General features: G+C 31.6%; 1 protein-coding gene across 1 annotated transcript; it reads left to right on the plus strand.

Moving 5' to 3' along the window:
* On the plus strand, positions 1 to 4,034 carry LOC132050780 (aluminum-activated malate transporter 8). Its single transcript, XM_059442141.1, has 6 exons — positions 1 to 277; positions 566 to 706; positions 1,441 to 1,713; positions 2,264 to 2,388; positions 2,595 to 2,738; positions 3,464 to 4,034. The coding sequence occupies exons 1-6, from the start codon at positions 1 to 3 to the stop codon at positions 3,989 to 3,991; spliced, it is 1,488 nt and encodes a 495-aa protein (XP_059298124.1). The 3' UTR covers positions 3,992 to 4,034.
* The last annotated feature ends 15,350 nt before the right edge of the window (positions 4,035 to 19,384 follow it).

Raw genomic sequence — 19,384 nt, forward strand, 5'->3', positions numbered from 1 at the left:
ATGGAGATTAATAATTCTACAAGCCCAGCAAAAACCAATGTCATTTCCCATCTCATAGGTTTTCCAAAAAAGTTGAAGGACAAAGCTATTGAAATTGTGAAAAAAACAAAGAAAATTGGAAAAGATGATCCAAGAAAAATTTGGCATGCATTTAAAGTGGGATTAGCTCTCACTTTAATTTCATTGTTTTACTATTATAGGCCTCTTTATGATGGCTTTGGACAATCAGCAATTTGGGCTGTTTTAACTGTGGTGGTTGTTTTTGAATTCACAGCAGGCAAGTTCTTTTATCTTTTATCCTTTTTAATTTTTGTTGTGATAATCAAGTGGTGTTTGAGTCAACTTGCCTGCTCTTTGACTAATGTCATGGGATACCTACAATATCGGATATATCCAGCAAAAGTTGAATAGGAAAGAAATTACCTTGTATTTTCTCCCCGATTGGAATTTTTTTGTCTTTTTATTTTAATTGATGGCTTCATGCAATAATTTTCTTTCCAATTATTTTATTAGTATATATTTTCAATTCTAGAGATATTAATTATTCTTTTTTTTTTCTTTTCAGGTGCAACTTTATACAAGTGTTTAAACAGAGGTTTTGCCACGTTGACAGCTGGGGCATTAGGTGTTGGAGCAAAATATTTTGCTGACTTGTTTGGAAAAGAAGGGGAGCCCATTGTTCTGGGGTTTTTGGTCTTTACACTAGGTAGGATATTATGCAAGTCAAAACACATTATAATCCTTAATAAGCTTCGTGAAATAATGAGGAGGGAATAAAATGTAACTTCAATATCTCAAAAAAAAAAAAAAGAGCCGGAGGATGGTTCATAAAACAATAATTTAACTACAAAAATGACATATAAAAGATTTCTAAGTACATTATTACATTGAAGAGTAATAATAGGAACGTTAAAATTGGAACTTGTTGCAGAATGCTAGCAAAATAATTAAAGTGCAAGACCATTTCACTTAATATTAAGTTGTTAGAGAGAATCACTATCTTTAATGATCAATTATATATGTCTTCAACGCTTGGCGTTCATTGTCATTTAATGATGTCTACTCAACTGCAAATGCTAAAATGAGAAAGCCTAACGACGTACGTAAGTGTGTCTTCGCCATCATTCAATCCTATTAATTTGAGCTAAATTTTTTTTATTTACGTGATCGTATTTCCGACATGCATAATCAGCCTCATTTTCATGATCCAACTAAAATCTTGAATCATTAGCAAGAAGAACCTGAGTCAAGTGATCAGTAATCAGAACAGAAAGATTCATCAGATAATAAACTATTAGTTCTAACTCATTTCTAAAGATTAATCAACCAAACGATTAGTTCTAACTCATTTCTAAAGACTAATCAACCATTCGAAGTGCTTTTCTTACCTATTCTTGATAAATGAAAATTTTAATCAAGTTTATTTTTGACATAATGCAGGTGCACTAGGTACATTTACAAGATTTTTCCTCCACATGAAGAGGAGATATGACTATGGAATTTTGATTTTTGTGTTGACCTTCAGTATGGTCACCGTATCTGGTTACCGTGTGGATAAAATATTGGAACTGGCTCATCAACGTCTGTCCACCATTCTTATTGGGACTGCCACGTGCATGATCATTTCCTTGGTTGTTTGTCCTGTTTGGGCTGGTGAAGATCTTCACAAACTTATTTCTAGTAATCTTGAAAAGCTTGCAACCTTCTTAGAAGGTCAGTGAATATTCATGTTCATTTTATTAGATTCCACATTTCCGCTCGTATATATGTATTGATAGTATAATTTTATTTTATTTTTGTATTATCAATTTAAGGATAATTAGATTTTTTTTTTTAACAGAAAGCGGAATTCGTTTCTTAAAAAATAAGATAAATTACATGCTATAACATATTAAATACACTGATAGTATAAATAAATTTATGATATAAGTCACTCTCTCGACTTCAACTTCTGTGATAGTATATATTCGGTACATAATTTTAAAAGAATAAGAATTGCTTTTGGAACTTCTGATCTTAAACCTCTTATGACATTTCTGTAGCTATACAGAACTAATTCGATTAAGGATAAAATAATAAATTTAAATTATTTTTATTTAAATATAAGAAAATATCATTTTGAGTAGATTGATAAGAAAATAGTGTCTTATAAAATAATACAAGAGGATATCATTACTTATGGGAAATTCTTTTTTGGTGTATGATCCATGTGGGGCAAAAAAGAATGAAGGAATGAATTGCTAATGTACATTATTTAATGCAGGTTTTGGAAGTGAATATTTCAGCTTTTCAGAGATTGATGAAAGTGGAAAGGCCTCTAAGGAAGACAAGGGATTCCTTGGAGCCTATAAAGCCGTCCTTAATTCTAAGGCCAATGAGGAATCTTTGGTGAGTAAAAAAAATATTTTAACTCTCCTAATTCTCATTGACAATGTAAATCTTTTTAATATTGTTAGTGTGTATCACTTAATTTCTTCTAATTAACGTGTTTTAGAACGATGACAAAATTAAGTTTTTTTCTAGCATGAATGCCACTTCAGAATTACTGAGTAATTAATTTGTTGTACTGAATGTTTATTTATTAATTGTTACAGGCAAACTTTGCATGGTGGGAGCCTGGTCATGGGTCTTTTAGACTTCGTCATCCATGGAAGCAGTATTTGAAGATTGGTGTCCTTTCTAGAGAATGTGCCTGCCATCTTCAAGCACTTAGTGGCTACTTTAATTCCAAGCCTCAGGTATAATATTACATTATTTAAGTTAATCATATAAAATTAGTATAGTTTAAAAAAGTTTTACACAATCGTAAAGTGCAGACTTGCTTTCAAAGTGATACCATAATGGTGAAACACGACTCCTTCCCTGAAATAGAAGGCTGCTCCTCCTTTTGTTTTTTAAGGTCAATTTTGTCCATATCAAAGGAGTTACTGAAGAATATTCTGAATTTTCTTAATTACGAGAATTGTTTTTAGTATTTCATGTCTCAATGTATGTGTCATACATTTGTTTTTAATCCGTGCAAAAAGAATATACTAATGATTTATTAGTTAGAATTAGCGCATGCTACTGTGAACTTTCATTTTATCACTAATAAAATGATTTGGTGTAACACAGATATATATAACTTGTTTTAGATCACATGGTTCAATTTGTTTTCTTTCTTAAAATTCAGTTTCCAATCAAACATGGCCACATAAATAGGAATCTAGAAAGTTACATTTTAGTAACCATACGTTTTTTTATCATTAATTCTCATATTCTCATTGTAGCATAGTGAGTTTAATACTAAGTATAAGTTTTTTTTCACCTCCTATATGCAATATTACTTTTTTATTCTGTTAAACAAAAAATTACCTTAATAAGTGATCTGATTGTGCAAATATTTTTCTATAATATTATTACATATATGAAACTTAAATACTTAATTTTATCTCAATCTCTAATTCTTCTACATTATTTTCAGGCACCAACAGATTTCCACAAAAGAATAGAAGAAGCATGCACAAAAATGAGCATAGAATCAAGTAAAGTCTTAAAAGAACTAGCTTCTTCCATCAAAACCATGACACAACCGTCGTCCTCCGCCTCAGAAACCCATCTCCGCCACTCGAAAGCCGCCATCGACGACTTTAAATCCATACTAGCCACCACTGAAGCCCTATTACTTTCTAGCAAATTAGACCTTCTTGAAATATTCCCAGCTATAACGGTTGCATCCATACTCATTGACGTTATCAATTGTGTTGACAAAATCTCGGAAGCAGTAGAGGATCTTTCGGTTCAAGCACATTTCAAGAAAGAAAAGAATAAAAATAAGGAATCTTCTTCGTCACCGGAGAAACCGCCACCTCAGCACCACCTCCTCCACCGTGGAATAGTAAAGCCCGTCGTCGACGTGGACGATGTTGAGGGTGGTGATTCTGTTATGATTGAGATATGCGGTGGTGGCGCCGCGGTAGCGGTGGTGGAAGAGCAAATAGTGCGAGTGTAAATATTTTTGCTAGCTAACATTAGTTAGCGTAGGAGAGTTAAAAAACAAAAAAAAATGAGAGTAGTATTGAAGGGAAAGTAAAACGAACTTTTTAAGTAGTAAAAACTTTCCCTTCTAATTTAGTTTTGCATTTAGTTTTATACTATGTTGCCCAAATTCTTAAAAACTGACGCTGAATGAATATTGAACTTCCCAAAAATAACGTATTTTTGGAGAATTCATTATGAATGCGATATCATTTTTAAAGAATTTGATCTAACATAGTTGTATATAGAGCAACTTTTTGTTATTTCTCTTTTAATTAAGTAATTTGCTCTCGATCTTTTTCTTTTTGCAACAGTTGTATATATGAGTAGCGTCTGTCTTTTCTAATCTGAATTATAGATTAACAATTAAATCGATAGTGTTAGGCTGCGAATAAGTGAATTGTCTTAGAGATAACTATAGCTTTTGAAGATATGAACAAGATTATAATAATACAAAATAGACAATAAATTATGTAGACACAATAAAATAACAGTAAACAAAGTAAGAGTTATAAAATCAACCACACATTTTAGAAGGGATAACTATACAATCGTTACAAGTAAAAGAAAAAGAGCGCAAGTTGACTATGCAATTTAATCAGCAAACTTAGTGCTCTTTCTAATTCACAGTACTAACCCTTCACCTCTGCATTCAGTGTGTTAACTATTAATCCATAAACTTGTACAAGTTTCCGATTCGTTGCTTCTGTTGTACAAACGTAGTTAACTTAAACTAAAGAAAAACAGTGAAAAGAAATCCAATATAGAGAACTTTAAATTAAGAGGTGAAATATAAGACTGAGTGACAATGCCACGTTTCTTCATTTTTTTCTTCGACCTCTTTGCTATGCAACCCCTTTTTTAAAACCCAAAAAAAAAAAAAAAAAAAAAAGAGGGAAGAGGGGTTGGGGAGTGGGGAGTTTGACAAGCTCTTTGAAATGAATAAATGGAGGTTTGCGGGTACATTATTTGGTATAAAAGAAGCCATTTTTCAGGGGAAAATGATTTCTAGTGGCCGGAGTCGGTGATTTAATTTTTGGTGTTTAGTTACTAACATTAAAAGGGGAAAATTAGTTTCTTACCTATGGATAAAAGTTGTTTTTCTTGTTACTAATTAAAAAAATTCAAAAGAATATTATCATGAAAAAGGACTTCCGTCATATCACATGACATTATAGTAGAAGGGAAAAGAAAAAGAAAGCACAGGTCAGAGAAAATGCAAGTACGATGTTTCATTTCATTGAGAAATTGAAGCAGAAGACATCACATGATTTCCTTATTATAAAAAAATGATAATCCTAAAATGATAGTATATAATAATTTTGATAGACATTTGAACATATTAAAGGTGCGTAAGGTCATATTCTGTACGACTTGTACCAAAAATCTGTAGAGTAGATGGGCACCTGTTTTTTCCTTTTGGCAACACTAATGATGCTCACCAGTTGAAGTTAATTAGACTAGCTAGATTAGGTAAACATTATGGCTAAACGCATAGTCATATCACCTATATATTGATAACGACATTGCTTCTCAAACCACATTAATACATAAATAATAAACGCATAGTCTTTATTAAAATTAACAAAAATAAAACCTATATCCAGCCACCCAAATTGATGAAACCAAAACGACATTGTTTTTTATACCCAATTTATTCATATATTTTATATATAACTATACTTAGTCCGTGTCTGGTTTAACGGGTGCTAGAGCACCATTATATTGGGCATAGGTCCGCCCCTGAATTTTGCTACTCCCAAAGTATGCCAAACAAACAACAGAATATACTAGGCCTTCTTGTACCATTTGTATCAACAACTCACTGATTTTTCACCTTTATAAGGAGTGTTTTGTTCTCAATGCAGAATTTTTCGGACTCAGAATTTAGATTTAGTCGGACAGTGATGTGGGTATCGGACACCGGATGAGAAATAATAAAAAGATTCATTGTTCTTTAATCAAGTTATATATATTGGGTGATTGAAGCACTTTTCTCTCAATGTAGATATTCTCGGACCCGAATCTAAATTTATCAGACCCTAATGTAGGTATTAGACGCCTTGAGAGAATAAAAAAGAAAACTCACAATTGTTTAATCAATTAATATATAGTGAATGCAGTGATATTTCACACCCCGCTATATTAAATTCTAAATTTGCTTTCCGTTTATTTTGTTCCTTTTCTTATAATAAGGATATTTATAATATTTATAGCTAATACACGTCATAACAAAAATCAGGATAACATCGGACCAATAATTCGTGTGAGTTAGAGTCGTCCTAGATAGTAATAATTACTATTATATGTCGTAATAATTCAAATAAAAACAAATCCTAATTTGTTTATCATTTTTAAAAGTACATACAACTCCGATCCTTATTCGCTAATAGGTTCGCTATCTTATTTTTGCTCACTGAAGCCACGTGTGAGTAAGTGAACCTCCTGGCTCCGTCACGGAAATCTTGAATGTCCGTTTTTCAACATTTCATAAAGCCTACATAATTTAACGTGTTTCTTAACCATGTTACAGTATAAAATTGTGTACCTTTGTTTTCAGTACCGTCTAGTGTTCAACTTGCTTTTGGTGTTTTTATGGGACAAGTATGAGTGCTAATATAATTAACTGAGTTCCAACCTGTAGGCTTTTTTTTTTACTAATAATCAATACATAGGTTAATTAGACATCATCTTGGGCACTAGGGGTCGTTTGGTAGCTGGTTAGAATTATGCAGGTATTAGTAATGTAGGATTAGTTATGCAGGTATTAATAATGCACGTATTAGTTATGCAGGGTTTAGTAATGTAAGTATTAGTTATGCATAAATTATTATTTTTGATGTTGGTTTGTTATTTTAAAAGTTAATAAATATTATATACTTTTTAAAATTAAAATATTTGTTTACAATTACAATTAAAATATTTTTTGTGAAATATTAAAATAATATAGTACAATATATATAAAAAAATTGTTTAGAAAAGGAAAATATTTAAGTGGGGAATGATAAGGGTAATATTGTCATTTCAACTTCTTATTCATGTATTAGTTATTCCATCTTCTACCCCGCATAAAATAATACATAGATTCTCTCATAACTTGTACATGTATTAGTTATGCGGGTTTTTAAATTGCAAACCAAACGTCGTACTAATTTTATACATGAATAACTTACTTTCTAACTAGCTACCAAACGCTGTATAAGCATGCAGATATTAATACATGAATAAGGTATCTCTTTACTAACTACCAAATGTGATATAAATTAATGCAAAAATTAATACATAAATAACTTGCCTCTTGTCCAACTACCAAATGACCCCAACAAGTTTTGACCCAAATTGAGGAAAACTTAGGGTGTGTTCGGGTGGGAGAGGGTTCGGGGGTAGGGGTTCGGGGGTGGGGGTGGAAATAAAAAAGTCAAAACTTTTTTTTTCAAATTTTTTTTTTTTTGATGGGGGGGGGGGGGGAGGGGGGGTGCGGGGTTTGGGTGGGGGTGCAAAAAACAAAAAAAAAAAAACGTCAAAACTTTTTTTTCAAAAATATTAATTTTTTTAGGGGGGGGTAGGGGTGAGGGGGGTAGGGTTGGGGGAAGCGTAGGGTGCGGGGTTGGGTGGGGTGTAAAAAAAAGTCAAAACTTTTTTTGTCAAAAAAAATAATTTTTTGAGGGGCGGGGAGGGGGGGTAGGGTACGGGGTTTGAGTGGGGGGGGGGGGGGAATCAAAAATAATGTCAAAACTTTTTTTTCAAAAAAAAAATTATTTTTGTGCGGGTGGGTGGTGGGTGGGGGTGGGGGTGGGGGTGGGGTGGCGTGGGGGTGGGTGGGGGTTGGGAGTGGTCGGGGTTTGGTGGTTGGGATTGGGTTGGGTGATAGTAGGGTTGTTGGTGGAATGAACTTGTGAATTTGTTTTCCCTATTTTTATTAGAGAAGTCATTTTCCCAAATTTTGAGGAAAATGTTTTTCAAAAGAAAATATTTTTCAAAATTTTTTATCAAACGAACATGAGAAAATTAGAAAATATTTTCTGGAAAATGTTTTGCTGCATACCGAATACACCCTTAACTTGGAAGCTAAGGGATCAATTCTAGCTACTTCTGGACTTTGAGTTGTTTCCCACTAATATGCCAGCCAAAATTTCAAGTGGGTACGATGATGAATATATAGTAATATACTAGTATGTTTTTATTAGAAAAGACTAGGAATCATCCTAGGGATCGGTTCGAAGTGAAATATTCACTAGGAATTGACAGCACTTACGTTACAAAAGCCTTTCGGTTCCATATTGCACCAACCCATAAATACATGCTGGAGCGCAATATATTACTACCGTACAATAATTTAGTACAGTACAAAACTTTTTACGGAAGTACTGCTAAACGTTTTCTCTTTTATTATTATTCTTAGATGGCGTCACGGGCCCAACACTTTAGATTATAGTATATCTATGTATATGTAGTTGTATTTGGATAGTGATAATATATATATATATATACACGAAGCATGGGTTTTGTGCTCCGTATCTAAAACTTTATTATATTCGTGTTTGCTACGAAAATTTATTAATACTTTTTAAAAGTGAAGACTTATTTAAAAGAAAACTATTTTTTTCTCTTTGAGATAAAACAATAGCAATATTTAAGCATCAGTTGATACTTTCAATTTTAATTCGATTAATTTAAAGGTGCAAAATACTTATTATTTTTTATCAAATTTTGATTTGGATAATTCTAGTTCAAATTATTAAATTAATTTTACATGTTTAAAACGAAACAAAGTAGAAATTGATTTTTTCTATTTAAACGAAGAAATGCTATTTTTTAATTTTTGGTAAATATTCTCGGTTTAGTTCATTTTACTTGTCATGTTGTCTTTTGCATGGTTTTTCTAAGGAAATGTGAATTAGAATTATAATTTGACTAATTTACCTTATTCATTATTTGATCTCCATTTGATATTAATCTCTTTTCACATTTATTAGAGTAAGAATAAAAATGAAAAAGTAATTAAATTCTATCTTATTTTAAAATAGAAATATTTTAAGTATATTCATTTTAGTAATCATAACAAATAAATGACATGGCGGAATAGCAAATACAGCAATTAAATATTTAGATTAGATCTCAGGCTAATATAAGAAAAGAAAGAAAATTGTATGTATTTTACCTACTAAACCTTTTGAAGAAAAACAATAATATGAGGTCCATGTTTTTTGCTGTGCAATAATTTTATTTGCTTCCACTAATGGGTTAATACGCATGTAGCAATGAATCCACTATTATTGACTTGATGGAGATACTTTGGAAATTACATGAATATTGTTTGATTTTTTAATATATGGGGTGCACATTTTTTTTTTTTTTTTGACATTGCTTGTTTTTTTTAATATGGGGTCCACTTTTTTTTCATGAGTTTGGGGAGGGCAGGGTCCACCTTTTTTTATGAGTTTGGAGAGGGTGGGGTCCACTTTTTTCCTTTTTTTTTTTTTTTAAACTATATAGAAGCTTTTTTTTTTAAGAGTGACTGACGACGAAGCATGGGTAAACTGATGCTTCTATATAGTAGAAAAATAGAAATATAATAAAGTATTTCTATCTACTTTTTAAAAGAGTTGGTAATATAAAGTATAAAATGTCATTTTTTTGCCCTTAAATAAAAAAGTGGGTGGGACCACATAAAGGATGTTTTATTAAATAAAAAAAGTATATATAGGACGGATCACATCTTGCTTATAAATATATCTGTGTATATAGTAGTAAAGTAATATATATATTGTTCAAAACACGATTAATATAACATTGTAGTTTGTTCGTATCCAAAACTTTATTATATTAGTGTTTGCTACGAATACAAAGTTGACAAAAATTTATTAATAGACTTATTTAAAAGGAAACCATTTTCCTCTCTTTGAGATAAAACAATAGCAATATTTAAGCATCAGTTGATACTTTGAATTTTAATTCGATTAATTTAAAGGTGTAAAATATTCTATTGTTAATGTATGTAGATTGAGCCTAAACAATACCTATTATTTTTTATTAAATTTTGATTTGGATAATTCTAATTCAAATTATTATATTAATTTTACATGTTTAAAATGAAACAAAGTAGAAATTTGATTTTCTATTTAAATGAAGAACTGCTATTTTTTAATTTTTGGTAAATATTTTTGGTTTAACTCATTTTACTTGTCATGTTTTCTTTTGCACGATTTTTTGAGGAAACGTCAATTAGAATTATAATTTCACTAATTTACCTTATTAATTATTTGATCTCCATTTAATATTATTTTTTCTTTTATGACATTAATCTCTTTTCACATTTATTGGAGTAAGGAAAAAATGAAAAAGTAATTAAATTATATCTTATTTTAATATATAAGTATTTTAAGTATGTTGCTGTACAATAATTTCATTTGCTCCCACTAATGGATTGATACGCATGTGGCAATGAATCCATCATTATTGATTTAATGAGATACTTTGGAAATTACATAAATATTATTTGATTTTTTAATATGGGATGCACTTTTTTTTTTTTTGACATTGTTTATTTTTTTAATATGGGATTCATTTTTTTTTATATTGTTTGATTTTGTTAATATAGATTCCACTTTTTTTTTTCCGTGAGTTTGGAGATGGTGGTTCCACTTTTTTTTTTTTATGGGATTCATTTTTTTTATATTGCTTGATTTTATTAATATGGGGTCCACTTTTTTTTTTTCCGTGAGTTTGGAGATGGTGGGTTCCACTTTTTTTTTTTGAAATATTGGTTGGTGTTTAGTTGGGGCCCACACTTTTAAAAAAAAATATTGGTTGATGTTTAGTTGGGGCCCACATTTCATTTGCTCCCACTAATGGATTGATACGCATGTGGCAATGAATCCATCATTATTGATTTAATGAGATACTTTGGAAATTACATAAATATTGTTTGATTTTTAATATGGGATGCACTTTTTTTTTTTTAACATTGTTTGTTTTTTTAATATGGGATTCATTTTATTTTTTTTATATTCTTTGATTTTGTTAATATGGGGTCCACTTTTTTTTCGTGAGTTTGGAGATGGTGGGTTCCACTTTTTTTTTTCTTTTTTTTTAAATATTGGTTGGTGTTTAGTTGGGGCCCACACTTTTTTTTTTTAATATTGGTTGATGTTAAGTTGGGGCCCACACCTTTTTTTTTTTTTTTTTTTTTTTGGCAAACGGACGACGAAGCATGGGTGCAAACCCATGCTTCTATATAGTTTAAATTATTATTATTATTTTTATTTGAAAGTTACCCATGAATTAGTAAGAATTCGAATTAGTAAAGGTCAAGAGGCCACTAGATATATTTGAACTCTAGACATTGTTGTTAATTGTGACGTCTTGACCACTTGACTATATTTCAAACACAGGTATATTAAACCATTTTAAATCACGATCAGCTCATGATAAGACTATTTATTTTAGATCGACATATGATATATCGATTAAAAGAAGAGAGCACAAAGCGAGGCGTTTAACTTATCGTTGTGTTGGATAAGTAGAAAGCATGGTGCATGAGCCAACGAGTTTCTGCTTTTAGTATTTTGAAAAGAAAAAGTGACAAAATAGTATCAAATTATTTCTTGAAGTGTATAAAATTCAAAATTGAAGAATGTCCAATAAATATATGGTTCAAATATCTAGCTATAACAACATAAAGAATATCCCCAACTCTTTTCAAATGTGTAGACTGATCTAATCATTACTTTTTGACATTATTACATGTACATATTTGACTAGAATCTATTGAAAACTAAAGCAAGAAATCCACTATAATTTGTTGGCATGATCAGTACCTCTCCTTTTCAAATAATTCATCTCTAATGCTGAAAAGCAGGTTTACTTATGCCTTTTTGTTTGTTACAAACGAAGCTCCACCCTTCAAATTAGCATGTTTCAAGTTTAATTAATGCAAATTAGAGAAGACAACATGCATCCAACAATTATTATTTTCAAATGTAGATGTAGGTTCCCTTTTTAGAACTTCATCATAGATGCTTTTATTTGGATGCACATAAAAAATAAAAATAAAAAAGAAGTATCATTGAGTCATGTGAAATGCAAAAGGAATGTAGAGACGTGGGTTTGTCTTGCCTCGAGCACATGATCTCATTATGCATTTCAAGTTTTCAACATGCTCAAGTTAGGTAAAAAAGAAAATGTCAAAGTGGTTGCTCAAGTTCGGCATTATATTTCAATATAGCTCGTTTTAACTATTCATGAGTTTGCAATTAAATATTTATACATATTAAATAACTTTTTTTTAAAAAGAGACAATCTGATGCACAAAGCATCTCACATTAACAAGGTTGGGGAAGGGCCGCACCTGCATCCCAAGGGATGTGATGTAAACAATCACTTTTTCACGGCTAGAATCCGTGACCCATAGGTCATACAAAGACAATTTTATCGTTGCTCCAAGACTCCCCTTCAATATTAATTTTTTTTAAAAAAAATATATAGATATAAAATCTAAATAAAAGATATTAGATTCATCTGAACCGGTAAGACCGACCGTACCTAGGGTCCGGAACAAAAATAACCCCAAAAAAAAGGGTATGAACGAAAATAACCCGGGGAAAAAAACAGTACAAAAGTACCTTTAACACATGATTTTCATGCGTTAAAGGGAACGGACAGTTAAAGTGATATTTCATGCGTTATTATCAATAATTTCAACCCAATAACGCACTATTTTCATGCGTTATTGGATTGTGTGTTTTTTTTTCCTTTCTTTCTTTCTTTCTTTCTTTCCTTTTCCTTTCTTTCACACTTTTTTACATACTTTAGCTATAGATTAATCATGCTTGGGACTAAAACGTCAAAATTTTATATAGAACACGATATTTTTTTTGCGTACTATAATGTAGGCTCGATACATCAAGGATACGTAAACGTTCGGATCGTCATTTTAGGGGTTGGTGCCAGTAAGTTTTGTTTGAAAAAACTTAGTGTTTTTTCATACTTTAACCATAGATTAATCATGCTTCCGAGACGGAACGTCGGCATTTTATATAGAACGCGATATTTTTTGTGTACTATAATGTAGGCTCGATACATCAAGGATACGTAAACGTTCGGATCGTCGTTTTAGGGGTTGAAAAGGTTAGTTTTTGTTTGAAAAAACTTAGTGTTTTTTACCTACTTTAGCCATAGATTAATCATGCTTGAGACTCAAAATGTCAACATTTTATATAGAACACGATATTTTTTTTCGTACTATAATGTAGGCTCGATACATCAAGGATACGTAAACGTTCGGATCGTCATTTTAGGGGTTGAAAAGGTAGTAAGTTTTGTTTGAAAAAACTTAGTGTTTTTTCCATACTTTAGCCATAGATTATGTACGTTTGAAAAACGTATCATTATTATGATGTATCGAGCCTACATTATAGTTTAAAAAAATATCGGGTTCTATATAAAATGTTGACGTTTCGGAGTCTCGAAGCATGATTAATCTATGGCTAAAGTAGGGAAAAAACACTAAGTTTTTTCAAACAAAACTTACTTCGGGGCACCTTTTTCAACCCCTAAAACGATGATAAGTTTATTTATCCTTGATGTATTTACCTACATTATAGTACTATATATCGTGTTCTATATAAAATGTTGACGTTTAGTCGTATGATTAATCTATGGCAAAGTAGGTAAAAACACTAAGTTTTTTCAAACAAAAACTTACTTCGGCACCTTTTCAACCCCTAAAACGACGATCCGAACGTTTATGTATCCTTGATGTATCGAGCCTACATTATAGTACGTTGGTTCTATATAAAATGTTGACGTTTCGAGTCTCAAGCATGATTAATCTATGGCTAAAGTAGGTAAAAAACACTAAGTTTTTTCAAACAAAACTTACTTCGGCACCTTTTCAACCCCTAAAACGACGATCCGAACGTTTACGTATCCTTGATGTATCGAGCCTACATTATATGCAAAAAAAATATCGTGTTCTATATAAAATGTTGACGTTTGAGTCTCGAAGCATGATTAATCTATGGCTAAAGTAGGAAAAACACTAAGTTTTTTCAAACAAAACTTACTTCGGGCACCTTTTCAACCCCTAAAACGACGATCCGAACGTTTACGTATCCTTGATGTATCGAGCCTACATTATAGTACGCTTGAAAAAAATATTAGGTTCTATATAAAATGCGACGTTTGAGTCTCGAAGCATGATTAATCTATGGCTAAAGTATGTAAAAAACACTAAGTTTTTTTCAAACAAAACTTACTTCGGGCACCTTTTCAACCCCTAAAACGACGATCCGAACGTTTACGTATCCTTGATGTATCGAGCCTACATTATAGTACGCACAAAAAAATATCAAAGCATGTTCTATATAAAATGCCGGACGTTAATCCGTTCGAAGCATGATTAATCTATGGCTAAAGTATGGTAAAAAACACTAAGTTTTTTTCAAACAAAACTTACTTCGGCACCTTTTCAACCCCTAAAACGACGATCCGAACGTTTACGTATCCTTGATGTATCGAGCCTACATTATAGTACGTTAAAAAAATATCGGGTTCTATATAAAATGCCGACGTTTGAGTCTCGAAGCATGATTAATCTATGGCTAAAGTATGTAAAAAACACTAAGTTTTTTTCAAACAAAACTTACTTCGGCACCTTTTCAACCCCTAAAACGACGATCCGAACGTTTACGTATCCTTGATGTATCGAGCCTACATTATAGTACGTTAAAAAAAATATCGTGTTCTATATAAAATGCCGACGTTTGGAGTCTCGAAGCATGATTAATCTATGGTTAAAGTATGTAAAAAACATTAAGTTTTTTCAAACAAAACTTACTTCGGGCACCTTTTCAACCCCTAAAACGACGATCCGAACGTTTACGTATCCTTGATGTATCGAGCCTACATTATAGTACGCAGAAAAAAATATCGGGTTCTATATAAAATGTTGACGTTTCTGAGTCTCGAAGCATGATTAATCTATGGCTAAAGTAGGTAAAAAACACTAAGTTTTTTCAAACAAAACTTACTTCGCACCTTTTCAACCCCTAAAACGACGATCCGAACGTTTACGTATCCTTGATGTATCGAGCCTACATTATAGTATAACAAAAAAATATCGTGTTCTATATAAAATGTTGACGTTTCGGAGTCTCGAAGCATGATTAATCTATGGCTAAAGTAGGTAAAAAACACTAAGTTTTTTCAAACAAAACTTACTTCGGGCACCTTTTCAACCCCTAAAACGACAATCCGAACGTTTACGTATCCTTGATGTATCGAGCCTACATTATAGTACGCAGAAAAAAATATCGTGTTCTATATAAAATGCGACGTTTCGGAGTCTCAAGCATGATTAATCTATGGCTAAAGTATGGAAAAAACACTAAGTTTTTTCAAACAAAACTTACTTCGGGCACCTTTTCAACCCCTAAAACGACGATCCGAACGTTTACGTATCCTTGATGTATCGAGCCTACATTATAGTACGCAGAAAAAAATATTAGGTTCTATATAAAATGTTGACGTTTCGGAGTCTCGAAGCATGATTAATCTATGGCTAAAGTATGTAAAAAACACTAAGTTTTTTCAAACAAAACTTACTTCGGGCACCTTTTCAACCCCTAAAACGACGATCCGAACGTTTACGTATCCTTGATGTATCGAGCCTACATTATAGTACGCAGAAAAAAATATCAGGTTCTATATAAAATAAACGTTTCTTGAGTCTCGAAGCATGATTAATCTATGGTTAAAGTATGTAAAAAACATTAAGTTTTTTCAAACAAAACTTACTTCGGGCACCTTTTCAACCCCTAAAACGACGATCCGAACGTTTACGTATCCTTGATGTATCGAGCCTACATTATAGTACGTCTCTATAAAAAATATCGTGTTCTATATAAAATGTTGACGTTTCGGAGTCTCGAAGCATGATTAATCTATGGCTAAAGTAGGTAAAAAACACTAAGTTTTTTTCAAACAAAACTTACTTCGGCACCTTTTCAACCCCTAAAACGACGATCCGAACGTTTACGTATCCTTGATGTATCGAGCCTACATTATAGTACGCGAGAAAAAAATATCGGGTTCTATATAAAATCCGACGTTTCTGGAGTCTCGAAGCATGATTAATCTATGGCTAAAGTATGGAAAAAACACTAAGTTTTTTCAAACAAAACTTACTTCGGCACCTTTTCAACCCCTAAAACGACGATCCGAACGTTTACGTATCCTTGATGTATCGAGCCTACATTATAGTACGCACGTATCGAAAAAAATATCAGGTTTATATAAAATGTTGACGTTTGAGTCTCGAAGCATGATTAATCTATAGTTAAAGTATGTAAAAAAGTGTGAAAGAAAGGAAAAAGGAAAGAAAGAAAGAAAGAAAGAAAAAAAAAAAAAAACCACAATCCAATAACGCATGAAAATATTGAAATTATTGACCAATAACGCATGAAAATAGTGCGTTAAAGGTACTTTTAATACCGTTTTTTTCTCAAGTTATTTTCGTTCATACCCTTTTTTTTGGGGTTATTTTTGTTCCGGACCCCCGTACCTAATACTAGCCCCCGTTCAAAGCCCATCTACCTAGACGAGGTAGGGTACATGAAGATCAAGAATTGCCTAGTCATTATTTTTTTAACATATAAAAAGATGAACTAGAGATGCAAATAAACCCTAAGTGCCAAGAAAGCTGAAAAAATAGCTAATTTACTCCCACTTGTACTGCAGCTTACGTTTTACTGTGCAAAAAAGGAGAAACAGAAGTGAGTGAGGATTAGAAGTGGAGGCTTCAATCCCACTGCATAACCACTTTCTAAAGCCAAGCTTTCTACATATTCACTATGTGTATCATCAGAAGAATATTAATTTAGGACTAGATTTGGGTCAAGTTCATGAATGATAGTGAAAATAAGGCCTGATTTCACTCAGAATTAATTATAATACCATAAGGAATAGTATAAGTTATTTTCATTTTAGTCCCATGCACCTTATTATGGAATCCAAAGAATCATACAGAAGATAGCTTAACATTCTTAGTGTTACAATAAACATCAATTCAACACCTAGCCTAAAATCATTTTCATGTATATACTAACAGTATTATTCATGTAGTCTTCTTTTAATTTGCGTTGTTTTATCGGGACCGGCCCTCGAACTCGCATATAGCTAGTGTGAGCTTACTAGTGCACCAAACTATACTAATTATTTGTATTTAATCATAGGCATCCATTAACCTCTAATTAGAAATGTTACATTTTGGTTATTAAGTTGAGCTAATATATTTCTTAATTGGCAAGAATTATTATCTCTCTCGATTGATATTGCGTGTAGAAGCTCCTCTACGTGTTGAAGGGTCACTGCGAAATTACTCCAAGAAAATGGTTGTCACATGATTATACACTTTTAACTTTTCAAGAAATGAATTGAATTATATATTAATTAATATATTAGTTCCACATCCATGCAAAAAGGATATTGCTAGGAAAAAACAAGAATGCATGACAGTCAACTAAGTGCTTCTCAACATCAGCTTCTTCATGTTTTACATATAACTACTTATTTTCATACACCCTCCCTGTTGCACCTGGGATCCCACAACTAGAAAGAACAAAAATAAAGCATAGTACTGAAAACTAAATGATAATTCATAAAATAAAATAAAACACCAGTAAGACAAAGGAAAATTAGGGTGTGTTTGGTATCCAATATTTTCATATTTAATTTGATTGGTCAGCATATTTTAGAAACATTTTCTATAAGAAAACAAGTTCATTATTAAAAATCAGGAAAATAACTTACATAATGAAAATAGGGAAAACAAGTATAGCATTTCATACTAATTGTCTCCACCCACCCAACTCCCGCCCCGCCGCCTAGGCTAGCACCCTAGCCCCTTCCCTCCCCCCACTCCCCCTATGTACGCCCAACTAATTACCTCAACTCGTCAACCCTTACTTACCAATTTGACAACTCTTTATTTCAACATCTCACATGATATGTTTAAGACCACACAAGATTAAAGGGTATGGTACGTTATATATATTTTTAGTTTAAGATCAGAAGATTAAAAAAATCTTCTTTATTTTTAAATTTTCATATCAAGTCAAACTAAGACAGATAAATTAAAACGCATAGAGTATATGGAAGCAATTGCTTGCTTACAATGCACGATCTATGTACCTTGTACGGTCGTTAATTCTTTACTTTACTTTTTAAAATTAATTTTAAGGGGACAGTCATCCAAAGTTGATGGACAAGAATTGAATGCTCTTTGCAACTAGGAATAGGTCATAGGTGGACGAAGAGAAAAATTAGGTTGAGTGGTTTGAAGGAATATCAACAAGGCATAGATAAAGAAAGATAGAGCATGCACAATAATTCTAATACATTATCAAATTAAGTAGCTATCACGAAAACTTAAAACTTTAAAGATCAGATAGGATTATCATGCTCCAGATTATAGCGAGTGTACTCCTAATTAGGAAAACATATTAATATGGTCATATAATAAAGTATATCCGACGTCTGGAGACATATTAATAAGGTCATATAATAAAGTATATCCGACGTCTGGAGTAATGAGAAATGGGATCAGTTTTATGACAAAAAATCCCTTGACATAATGGCATACAATATCCTATTTACAATAAACTCAAAACCCTTTATTTGAAAAAGAATTAGGCTCGAAGTTAACTCTATAGATTTATTAATGCTTTAATTCAAAAAAAAAAAAAGTCATATATATATATATATCAATAAATGAATATGAAAACAATTAGAGTGCGCGTGTGGAGGGGGGAGGGGGGGGTGGGGGGTGGCATATATATTATTTAATATATATATATATTATTATTATTATATATATATATATATATATATATATATATATATATATATATATATATATATATATATATATATATATATATATATATATATATATATATATATTATTATATATTATTATTATTATTATTATATATATATATATATATATATATATATAGTGGAGGAGGACAGAGACATAACAAGGTAAAAGATACTACGGAAATTGCACGAATCAAATTGAATGTATTGATCGTATTTTTGAATTTGAATTAATAATGACATCAACTCTTATTTCAGATTGCTTATGATAAGAAAATTACCCAATGAAGAGGCGATCACCCTGTTCTCAATAACGTAATACCAAACTCCAAAAACTAAACCAAACAATGGACTCATTTTTACTCCCCCTCATACGATTTATAGTATCAATTTTGTGATACTGAAATACAATGTTCGTTTGAATATGAGGTTTACAGTAGATTTCAACGGTGGTATCATAGAGAGAAATTTTGATATACCAACAAGG

This window comes from Lycium ferocissimum, chromosome 3, assembly GCF_029784015.1.
Source record: "Lycium ferocissimum isolate CSIRO_LF1 chromosome 3, AGI_CSIRO_Lferr_CH_V1, whole genome shotgun sequence".
NCBI lineage: Eukaryota > Viridiplantae > Streptophyta > Magnoliopsida > Solanales > Solanaceae > Lycium > Lycium ferocissimum.

Excerpts from the sequence above, each read along its gene's own strand:
- LOC132050780 (XM_059442141.1), top strand. The coding sequence starts at position 1 with ATGGAGATTAATAATTCTACAAGCCCAGCAAAAACCAATGTCATTTCC. Across the intron at positions 1,714-2,263 it reads GCTTGCAACCTTCTTAGAAG|GTTTTGGAAGTGAATATTTC; the intron begins GTCAGTGAATAT and ends TATTTAATGCAG. Across the intron at positions 2,389-2,594 it reads AGGCCAATGAGGAATCTTTG|GCAAACTTTGCATGGTGGGA; the intron begins GTGAGTAAAAAA and ends TAATTGTTACAG.